The following is a 12028-nucleotide window of genomic DNA, read 5'->3' on the forward strand; positions in this document are numbered from 1 at the left end:
AAGCGTACAGGCCATCTTAGAGCCCAGATTAATCCGAGCATTTGATATCCCCTTCACTTCATATGGAAATGCCATTCAATGGCACCATTTTCATAGGGACAAAGTGTTTTTTGATAACAAGTGGAATGTAAATCTCATGAGAAAGAAATCAATCCAGCCCAAAGAACTCCAGAGTATTGATCTATGTGCATTATAATTTCACAAGCTTGAAGAGAATTTCTAAGTTAAAGGGGAAATTATTACAACCACAGAACAGCTGCTATATCATGAAGTTTTCTTTTAACTGTGCTATTAAAGCAAAAAATAGCAGTTTCTGAAGTTAAAAGTTATGTTGGTTGAATTAAGTCTTCAGTTTGTTCAAAATCAAAGACAAAATTTGATTTAATTATGTTTTTCTCGCAAGTGTAAAAACTCTTTAAAGAGCTGAAGATTTGCAAATAAAGTTCACACTATTCAGATCTGATCAACAAGTCTATTGTCAAAATTGAAGTTAAAAGTGGAATAAAAGATTTTTCCAAAATAATTTTTCAAGTACACAGAACTTTGTCAAACCTTCCATATTTGCTTCTGCAAAGCAGGTGAAACTTTTTAGACTAAAGAGTAACAGTTTGTGATGTAGCAACACAAATCTATAAAATATAAAATTCTAAAGCTGCAAAGTAAGAGATTAAAAACTTCCTCTCACAAAAATGAGATTAATCCTAACAATGCAAGACAGACTAAAACCCCTACTGGGTATGGGGGTTTTTGTTTGTTTGCAACATGTAAAGTGATTTTGAACACAAACACAAGACTTTCACTGAGAACCCAAATGAAATCAGGGGCCCCCTGAGCTTGGCTCCAGAATAATGCCTGGTCTTTTATTGTGTTCATCTTTCTGTCACAGCTTTGGAAAATTTACAATTTCATTTAAAGCACAAAAAGAAATTCTAGATGTTGAAGTGGAGATTACAACCTCACCCAGACGCAGGTACTGATTTCCATAAAAATAGGGTGAAATTTTAAGTTCTGTTTAACTGAACAGGTCTCAGAATGCTTTAATCTTACATTACACTTAAAAGAACCCTGTTTGTCTTCTGGAAATAAGTTTCAGTTGTTCCTTTAACATGAATACACTAACACACACAAAAATTGTCTTCTAACTCTAACTGCTCCTCTCCATTTCAAGCATGAAGGCATAACACACTATTGTACCCCAAACCAATACTTCACGCCACATAAAAACATTGTAACTAATTCTACTACACAGTGTAAGTAAATACTGCAGGTGTGACAATGCAGTAGCCTCCAAGTTTCCTGCATGATTTTTTGTATGATCCTAGGTAATTTTATCAACTGCAAATTGGCATTTCAAAAACTCAACTATTTTGTGGGTCCCAGCAAAAATTTGTAAAGTGCTATTATAATGAGAAACCATCAAAAAGAGTAACTTACACCGACTGCACATCCCTGATTTTTTTCAATTACAAAGCCTCAATAATGCTCTCAGCCCAGATGAAATCTCCCTACTACAATGACAGGTATTTACACCATAAGAAATTCTCACCCAACAGGAGGTTTCTATCCAGCCTAACTGGACCAGTAGATAAGATACCATGGGATTCACCTCCCCTCCTCCATCTTTTTCCCTACTTCATCTAAGCAGGCATCTACAGCTTTTCTATGGGAGTATCCTCTGTCTCCTAACATCCAACTGAAATTTCAAGCTTCTGCTAGAATCTAATGTTCATTTTCTCATTATTTTTTCAATGAAAAATTAAAATTATCTGCTATGATGTTCTGTTTTAGAGCACACTAATGTGATTAAAATGCCTACAGGTATAAATGCCAGACCAAATGGACTCTTTATTGTGTCCAAATTCAGATGAGGAAATCAGCAAAGCAGAAGTCATACTCCTCTAAAGCCTCTTAGTGAAGACTTTTCACACACCTATATTAGCAGTAAAGTAAAAATAAGAAAAGAATCCATAGTGCAATTTACTTTCTCTTTTCCGTCTCAAAAATCCTTCATAAATATGACTCAAGTAATTTAAAGAACAGGTTTGAAAGTTTCTAGGCTTGAAAACTGAGATGTACCTCTCGATTTTAAAAAGCAAGCAGCAATCTTCAGCATTTCTTCTTTGCAGTCTTCAGCACTAATGACCATTTCTTGTGACATTCTCTTACAATTTTTAATTAATTCCAACATAAACTCACCTTGCAATTGTCTGTCTCTATCCAAATACTGTAAATTCCATGTCAGGGTGTAGTCTTTACTGATCCATCTGTCTTCATAAAACTTACAGGAATATAACCACAGTAACTAATAATCACTAATACTTACAGAACTGAACTCACATGAAAGTATATTGTTTGAAAGGTATCTAAATTTTAAGACATGTCCAAAAGATTAACAACTTCTTTAAATACTTATAAATGTTTTTTAACAACTGAAATGTAGGTCTCTACCAGAAACACTGCTTCCAAAATCCATTTACACATACAAACACTACTTCTGTAGACTTTTCTACCTTCCTTCTGTCTACCTTCCAAACACTTAACCCCTATAATAAAGTTAATAAACCATGAGTTTTTGTTAAATCATTATATAAAACAGGAATCAACACAAATAATGCTTTTTAAAGCTTTGTAACAACTATTTCAAAAAACTGAAGGTGTACAAACACAGCTTTGCTTAGGTAAAACAACAGGCCTCTTAATGCATCATGAAAACCAGCTGTGAAGCTGGTCTATCTAAATCAGATCTAAAACATCTGCCAAAGAAAGCATTCGTCCTTTAAACCCAGTGAAAATGCTTCACTCACTTCACTTTACTGATTCTGATTTTATAGTTCCAAATTACAGAAAAAGGAAGATCCTTAATAATCCTAACAACAGTTTCACTACTTAGATGTTTTGCTAACAATTCATTACAAAATGAATATTCCCAGGTATTTGCATAGAGCAGAATTTGGCACAGAAAGTTTTTAAGTAAGAACCAAATCACAAGAGCTAATTCTAGTTGTAATTCACTCCAAGATCACCAGTTAAATTTATATTTTAAGCTTTAAAGTTGAAGGATTGACTAATAATTAGTTGATGAATTTACTTTTTCCTTACAGCAATATCAACAAATTTATATATATTGTAAACTTAACACACTAATATCCGCAAAAGTAAAAAATGTAACCCCTAATGTAGTTTTAAGTGAAGTGAGAACCAGGATTATATGCTAAATTATGGACCTCAGATTAATACAAGTTTAGCTCATGATCTCTCTTGCAAGTCAGCAAGGCAGGCAGGAGAAGCACAACACCCTCAGCTCTTCAGAATGGTTTTTAACAGCTGACAAAAATGCAATCAAATAAATCAAAAGATTCACTACAAGCAAATTATTCTGTGTTGTGTACTCTGCACACATCACACAGTACAAAGTTACTATTTATTTAGTTTTTTAAAAACTTTAATTAAAAGTACTAGTGTGTGACAAACCTAGTGCAAAGGAACTTCCAGCCGCCACAGATAAACCATTCTAAGCCTCTTCTTCTCTGACAAATTCTGGCTCTTGGTAAAGTATGGTAATCACTCTCATCATTTTCAAAGCCTTCTTCTGACATCATTAGTGGCATTTCATCCAAATGAGAGGACTCATCTTCTGCTTGGTACCTGGCAAAATGAGATAAAACACTACATAAATAGCCAATACATCACTTTTTATTACTGGGAATCTCCTAAACTAACAACTTAATTTTTGCCATATGGAATTTTATTAGGGAGATATTTTCATCTAAGCATTTAATGCATTTTTGTTAACAGATTAACAAGATATTCTGATTTTAGTTGAAACTGTATAATACAGCAAAAAGCCTGCAATCATTGTCATAGTATAAATAATTCCAGGGAAATTCTTCGTTTTTATATAATATGTGCATACGAAGTTGCAGCTTCCTACTTTTCAAAGGATTCTTTGTAAAATTTTATTAGATAGAAGTTACTTTGAAAAACTTATAGCAGACACAAGTGACTGAATTTTCATGGAAGTACAGAATTTATATTTCAACTGTGCTTTTTCAACTTGTTTTCCTGATGTATTTTCTTGTGTGTGCAGGCCTTTGAGCCTCACTTTCTACAGCACACATCAGTATCTTAGTTTTAATTATGACAACATTATAATTACTCTTAAAATTCTACACAAAAACATTCCATGGGCCTGTGGGACCTGATGCCTTGAGAGGCTGCCTAGAACAGAGGCTAGACAGTGTTAAAGGAATAAAATAGGTATTTATTAAAAAGGCCTTCAAAGGATACACCTTGGGCAGCACAAGAGCCCAGCTGAGCCTACACCCAACATTGACAACGGGTCACACTTTTTCACACTTTTATAAGTTTTGGTCCATTTACATATTGGGGTTAATTGCCCAGTTACAGCTTCAGGTCATAAAGTCCCATCCTCCCGTGCTCTTGCTGTTTACACTTTTTGGGCCTGAAACTGCAATTGTGTCCTTGGTTCTGGGGCTGGAAAAGGACAGTTTTGTCTAACTAAACTGTGACGAGAACTTGCTAACACTTTATATGAAATTCAGAGTTATATACTAATGCAGTACAGAATCTGGAACATACGACAGCTAAAACTTAAGGTATCAGACCCATGGAAACAACATTAGGCTAACAGTGGTCCTTTCCTCCTCAGAAACTATTATCCACTCTAATTTTACACATGTGGAATGCTTTTTAAGCAAAGAAAACACTGGAATATTCAGTAAGAAAACTCCTCTAAGTGCATGTAAATTGACTAACTTAATCCTTTCACACTTTCATACCTTTGGGAAGATGATTGAAAGAAGATGCATTGTTACTCAGAATTAGTAAGTTTAATTTTTATGAAGCTGTATTTAAAGTCATCTCTTACAAGCTGAATCCCGGGACTGTCTCATTTTCTCCACAGCAACCTAATCCCAAACCATATAAAAATAGTAATTAACAAAACTGGAAATTCATTCCCTTTATGCGAATGAGCAACTGGAGTACATGGTATTCTGCCTAGGGATGGATGAGGAGGCAACTGAGAGCTTCTGGGTTAAGAGAAAAGAGAGAACAGGTAAAGGCAACATTTCAGTAGGCGTCTGCTAGAGACCACCTGAACAGGAAATGCATGCGGGTGAGGCCTTTTACAAACAGAGAAGAGCAGCTTCACATTCTCAAGCCCTGGTCTTCATGGCAAATCTCTACCACCCTGGTATCTGCTGGAGGAACAACATAAAAGGAAATAGGCAATCCTGGAGGGTCCTGCAGCACTTTGACAACTTCCTCCTCTAATTACTCTGGAAGAGGCCCATGAGACAAGATGCTCTGCTGAACCTCATACTCACCAAGCAAGGAGGGGCTCACTGGGGATGGGAAGGTCAACACAGCCTTGACTCCAGTGACCACAAGACAGTGAAGTTCAAGACTCTGAGAGCAGGGGGGAATGTAGCAAGCAGCTCACAACCCTGGAATTCAGAATGGATTCAGCCTTTTCAAGAACTGCTTAAAAGAGTGCCATGGAATAAGGTCTTGGGGAAAAGAGGGGCCCAGAAAAGCTGGCTAGTACTCAAGGATCACCTACTCCAAGTTCAAGAGATTCCCATCCAATAGGATGGCTCTGACTGGACAAACAAGGAGCTGTTCAAACCCGGGCACAAAACGGAAGTGCACAGAGGGTAGAAAAAAGACAGGTAACTCAGGGAAATACAAAAACATTGTCCAAACTTCCAAGGACAAAGCTAGGACAGCTATAGCCAAATGTAATTGAATCCAGCCAGGGATGTCAAAGACAAGAAGTTTTAAGCACATAGGTGAGATAAGGAAGACTAGGGAAAAATGGGGTCTCACTGAATAACACTGGGGATATAGTTACGCAGGACATGGAAGAGGCTGAGGTACTGGATGCCTTCTTTGCTTAAGTCTTGATTAGCAAGACTGACTTTCAGGAGTCCCAGGTCTCAGAGAATAGGAAAAAAGCCTAAAGCAAGGAAGATGAGTGAGGGAACACTTAAGCAAACTGAATATGAATATATATATTTATTTTATATAATATAATATTACATATATAATAAAATATAATATATAATAAAACATGTATTATATATTAGTGGTATTCTACTATATATATTCGCATGTAAAAATATAAAAAAGCCATTGGGCCCTGGTGGGATGCACCCACAAGTGCTGAGGAACCTGTCAGACGTCATTGCAAGTCACTTCCAATAATCTTGGATCAATCATGGCAATTGGGGGAGGTGACTAAAGATTGAAGGAAAGCAAATGGCACTCCTCCTTTTCAAGAAGGGCAAGAAGGAGGAGGACCCAGGGAACCTGCCCTTAGCTTCCAGTCTCACCACAATCCCTGGGAAGTTGATAGAGTGGCTCATCTTTGGAAATCTTTTCCAAAAAAGGACAAGAAAATTATGAGGAGTAGTCAGCGTGGCTTTATCATAGGAAAGTCCTACTTGACCAACCTGATAAACTTGTAAGATTGAATAACTGACCTGGTAGATGAGGGAAGAGCAGTGGATAGTGTCTGCTTGGACTTCAGTAAGGTGTTAGACACTGTCTCCCATAAAATTCTCATAGGCAAGCTGCTGCTGCAGTAGCTGGATGAACAGACAGTGAGATGGATTGAATTCTGTCTTAACGGCCAAGTCCAGAGGGTGGTCAGTGGCACAAAGTCTAGTTAGAGGTCAGTACACTAGGTCAGTGTACCCCAGAGATCCATACTGGCTCAGTCTTGTTTAACATCTTCATTGATGATGTGGAAGATGGGGCAAAATGCACCCTCAGCAAGTTTGCAGATGACACAAAACTGGAAGGAATGATGACAGGCCAGATGAACATGCCACTATCCAGTGCAAATTTGAGTGGCTGGAGAAACAGGTTGATGGGAACCTCAGGAAGCTCAGTAAGAAGAATTACTAAGTTCTTCACCTGAACAACCTCACTCACCACTACATACTACTCCAGGGAAGGAGCCTGGCAACAAAGAATTTGGGGATCCTGGTGGACAGCAGCACTGTGCCCTTGCTGCAAAGACCGGTACCAGTATCATGGGCTGCATCAGGCAAAGTGCTGCCAGCACATCAAGGGAGGAGATTCTTTCCCTCAGCTCAGCACTGGGGAGGCCACACCTGGAGCAGTGTGTCCAGTGCAAGAGAGACATGGCCATGCTGAATAGCATGAAGGCACCAGTGAAGGGCCATGATGATGATGATGATGAAGGGACTGAAGCAAGGAAAGAATGAGAGAGATGGGACTGCCCAGACTGGAGAAGACAAGGTACAAGCAGGATCTTATTAATGTCTATGAACCTGAAGATGAATGAGCCAGGCTGTCTTCAGTGGTGTCCAGTCACAGGACTAGAGGCAATGGGCTCAAACTGAAATACAGAAGGTGCCATCTCAACATCAGGAAACGCTTTTAACAAGAGGATGACTGAGCACGGGCATGAGCTGTCCAGGGAGACTGTGGCATCTCCATCCTTTGAGACATTTTAAACCTGTCTGGACATGATCCTGAGCAAACAGCTGTAGGTGGTCTTGCTTGAGCAGGAGGGAGTTCTGCTGATACAGCAGCACCCTGAACAGTATTCAGTCAAATACAGTATTTTTTTTTTTATAAAAAAAAGCAATATTACAAACACAAGGGGTAAGTATGAAAAGGCTTGCATTTTTTCAACTCACTATACGTTTAATACAAAAAAACCTGAAACTATTTTGTTTCCCCCTAGATTTTCTATGTTAAGCCTTATTGTGTACAAGAGTATATATTAAAGCAGTTATTAAATTTTTTGGATACCAAGAAAGGGAGGGAGGGAAGCAAGAGACTGAATATTAGATTTCTATTGAAAAGATAGACCACATACTTTACACTGTCTATATAATAAATTGGTATCAACACAGTTAAGAAGTAAACTCTAATAAGGAAGGGGAACAAAAAGCCCTAAATCCACTATTGTTTAACAAATCTTGAGCTAGACTCTCCCTCTTTTCTTTGGCAGGTGATGCCCTGATTTCTGCACTGCCTTGCAATTACTTGGCATAGAACACCATTAAAGGATGTGTTCACACCAGATTAGAAAATATTGCATAACTAGGAGTAATAATAAACAAACATCTCCTATACCCTGCTGCAAGTACATTAGGTCTTGTGACAAGAAATCTTCATCAATGTTTCAAATGCCATAAAAGCACTACCACACTTCAGAAAACACAAAGTTTCAAACTAAAATAAACTGTACTAATATTAAAAGTTAGGAGTTCCCAGAAAGTTATGTGGGAATATGGCATGGAAAATGCTTTCCAAATTATTGCTAAGAGCATTCACTTTAAAAAAAAAATTAAAACAAACATGAGAAAACTTGATCTTCACAATGTTATTTGCAAAAAGCTGTATCTGATGTTTAGTTTAATATGACAATCTAAAAATATATTTTTTCTTATTATTAATGGACATTGAGAAAAAACATTTTACAAAAAATTCTTTTCACAAAACACAGCAGTTATTACAGGTTGACATCCATATTATACCAAATTACATTGATTTCTCTCAGATTAGATCAATATTAGGTAATAAAACCACTGCATAGTAAAAACGCAATATATTACTTTATTTTTAGACATCCAATAAGACAGGCCTGTGTTTAAACATACTCCTGTACAATGTTTTTATAATCTCTTCTGATTCATTTTGTAAATTATGTTATCACAGTTTTAATAGAGAGCTTTATGCATTGTGTTGCGTTGTGTTTTGCTCTTGAATTAATGATGTATTTTAACAAAACCTAGGGAGATCACAGTCAGACAGCTCTAATTGAGGGTACAAGATATTACAAAGTAACACATCCCTTTTACTTCCATACAAAGTTAACTAGTGTCTGATTTGAAAAATAGTATCTCTTATAAACAAAAGTAACACAGTAAACAGGGTAAAATCTTTCTTGAAGAAACACATTAATGCAAGAGAATCATGGGAGAGATTTAAAAGAGAAACATTCACAGATATGCTTAATGTTAAAAATGGATTTTGTAAATGTGGTAATATTTGCAGAATACCTTGATCTCTAATCATAATTTCTTTAAGATTTGTTTCCCATTATATTAAAGACAAGGAGTTTTTTTTCCCACAATTAGTATCTACGTTCGCACTTTCAAATATGGAGCTTCACCAAGTAGTGAAGATAATGAACATAAGCACCATCATATTTGGTAAGCCTGACTTCAAAATACAGCCTCTGAACTGGCAGGCAATTTATTCTGTTTCAAAAGCAATTTTGCTATTGTGTTGGAAAATTGTACTTCAGTATTTAAAAACAGTAAGATAATGAATAATGGATTTTTCATAACTAGGATGAGAACAAAAATCTTTGTGTCTTTGTTACCTAGTATTTTGCTGCACTTAATTGCTTCAAGTGTTGATTTTCCTTGAGTGACAAATCAATTAAGTATAATCCTAGAAACTTGTATTAAAATAGGGAAGCACTGAAAGCAACATGAAAAAAAAGCCAGAGTGGAGACATCAAAACTCTCAGTGTGACTGCTACTAAATCAGGTACGAAGAAAACTATCTTGACAAAATATGGTTTCCTAAGAAAAAAGGAACATTAATATTAAACAACTTTCCACAATATCTGACTACTCAAAGAAATCTTATTTAACACATTTAACTGAAAGGAAGTCACATACAATAAATACTTCTAAGTGAAATTTTGATATATCTGCTGTGAAAATGATGCCTCAAGTCACATGTACCTATGTCAATCCACTTTGATGGCTGAGTAGATGAGGATGCCGAATTAGTTTGCCAGATCAGATGCAGATGCAGAATTTCATAGGTACCATAACAGGTAATGGAAGCCATTATAAGTTATTTAAATCTAACTTGGCTAACTATTCAGGTCCATAATAATTTCTGTGTTTTCTACCAGCTTTCCATTACTCTAAAAGAGCAATATTCAAGGCTACAGCAGGAAGGTGCAAGACAGAGGGCAATACTGACTGCATGCTTTTCTGATTTTATCCACTCAACAAATGTAGAAGCAGTATTTATGAAGAGGGTTTTTTTATCTGCTTGAATAAAATACCCAGGTAGGAATATAAGCACTGTGTCAGATCCTGCATAAATATTTGTTCCTCATCACCTATTGCTTTTGCTATAGACCATCATTCACAAGAAGGAAAACAAAGCTGATGTATTACAGCAGTATTTCTCAAACCTAGTGAGGGAGGAAAAAGGAATGCATGGTCATGAGTCTATGAATGAACTGGACCCAGGAGATAGCTGTGGGATACAGAGTAGCATGGAAGAGAGGCTGCAGTGGAAAGTCTTAAGTAAAAAAGCTGAGAAAGACTAGTTGAGCTACTGCCTCCCAATGCTGTGACCATGTCCCATCCTGCCGAGAGCTGGCCATTTGGCTGAGTGGCTGGGCAGCCACAGGACTCCCTCTGCTTCCATCACGGGCAGAAGACATAGTAAGATGCACAATCTGTCTCACTCATACCTATCCTCTACCTCCAATTGTTCTGGGGTGACTTTATGATGCTCGTATCCCCATTTTTCTGTTTAGCCCAGACATAAGTTTTGCACCTTTGAGACCTGTTCTGAGATAGAAGAGGGGGGTAAGAAGAAGAGTGGAGTTTGTTATCAGAAACTGCAATCACTCCTTCACATTCCTGCTCCTGGACTGTGTTGTCTGGGGATGGATGGACAGACAGCAGGACAGAGTTCTCCTTTGCTTTTAGTTAGTTTATAGTTAGCTGAGGCAGAGTTCTGTGGACTAAGGTTTTTCTTGGACCTGTTTAAACCTGCTCTGGACAGAACACCCAGAGGAGCACCGGCAGCTCGCACCTGTGGCCCACCAGGCCAGGCCTGGGCCATGGCGTTTCCAGTGCCAGAGGGACTGATAGGTGACTGAGTGAGCTGAGCTACAGCCCATGGAGGGGACTTTCTGAGTTTGTTATATCTTTTAGAGTGGCAAGAGGTTTTATTGTTTAATATTGTTAATTTTTTATGCTTTGCCTGTTAAATAAACAGGTTTTTTCCACTTTTCTCCAAGGAAATCTTTTTCCTGAACCAGTTAGGGGAGGAGCTGCTTGAATTTGCTTTCTAGAGAAAACTCCTTTGGAGGTTTTCTCCCAAATTTGCCCTAAGCCAAGACAAATACAATTTCTGGCGCCCAACATGCGCTCGAGGAAGTGAAAAAAACCTGTACTGATTGCATTTTAGTTGCACTTACTCTGTATTGGGATAAAGCAGTCAGTAGCCATGTTGTTTGAATTCATAATGTCTCTCAGGGTGGAGGCCTTCATGTGTTTCTGGTGCCTAGGCTTTTTTGAGGTGTTTGTCCCCTAAACCAGGACATCAACCTATGTGAACACTTTCAAAGTCTGAGGATAAAGGAGGAATCTGCCAAATTGTAGAGAAGCAGCAGGAGAAAAAAATGAAGTGACAGGCATACCCATACAAAGAGCAAAAATTGTTTCTTAAAGGATGAACCACCAAATCAGCAACTGCTGTAGACTGCCATTATCACTGACAAAACTGTCCCGATCATGTCCTCTAATGAAGAAAAAAAATCCCAAGAAACTGCAGCTGCTTGGATTTTATTAAGCAAGGCACATTCGTCCATAACTATGTTTATAACTATACAATGTAGTTTCATGTAACCCTTCTTCCTAAACTGTCACCAAATGACACAAGCAAAAACGACGCACCACAGCCTTGGTCACGATGAAGAGACTAATTTATTTTTTCTGACTCCAATCTTTTATAGTTCTCAAAAGATGCCAGTGGATTGGAGGGTGAACGTGCCACCTCTCCAACGACACTGGACAAACTACCTGTACATCAAATTTCTCCACCTCTATGAAAGAATGCAAAATAATAGGTTATTTACAGAAAGTTGTGTGAGAAAGTTCTCTGCAAGAATGTAAACTCAGAAGGCTTTAGAAAACTCTTGATAACCAGGGCGACACGAAACAAATAACCAGTGTATCCATAAAACAAATTGCTCTGCTAG

At 37.6% G+C, this 12028-nt stretch overlaps 1 protein-coding gene across 3 annotated transcripts in view; it reads right to left on the reverse strand.

The window, feature by feature from the left end:
- ATP9B (ATPase phospholipid transporting 9B (putative)) overlaps positions 1 to 12028 on the reverse strand; it is a 167279-nt gene that overhangs the window by 147269 nt on the left and 7982 nt on the right. For 2 of the 3 annotated variants that reach the window (XM_053940713.1, XM_053940706.1), the window contains exon 2: positions 3472 to 3645. In XM_053940713.1, coding sequence (XP_053796688.1) covers positions 3472 to 3645 — 174 coding nt within the window. Of the gene's footprint in view, positions 1 to 3471; positions 3646 to 12028 lie in introns of those variants that run through there. The other variant, XM_053940722.1, reaches the window with a different exon arrangement.

This window comes from Vidua chalybeata, chromosome 1 (assembly GCF_026979565.1).
Source record: "Vidua chalybeata isolate OUT-0048 chromosome 1, bVidCha1 merged haplotype, whole genome shotgun sequence".
NCBI lineage: Eukaryota > Metazoa > Chordata > Aves > Passeriformes > Viduidae > Vidua > Vidua chalybeata.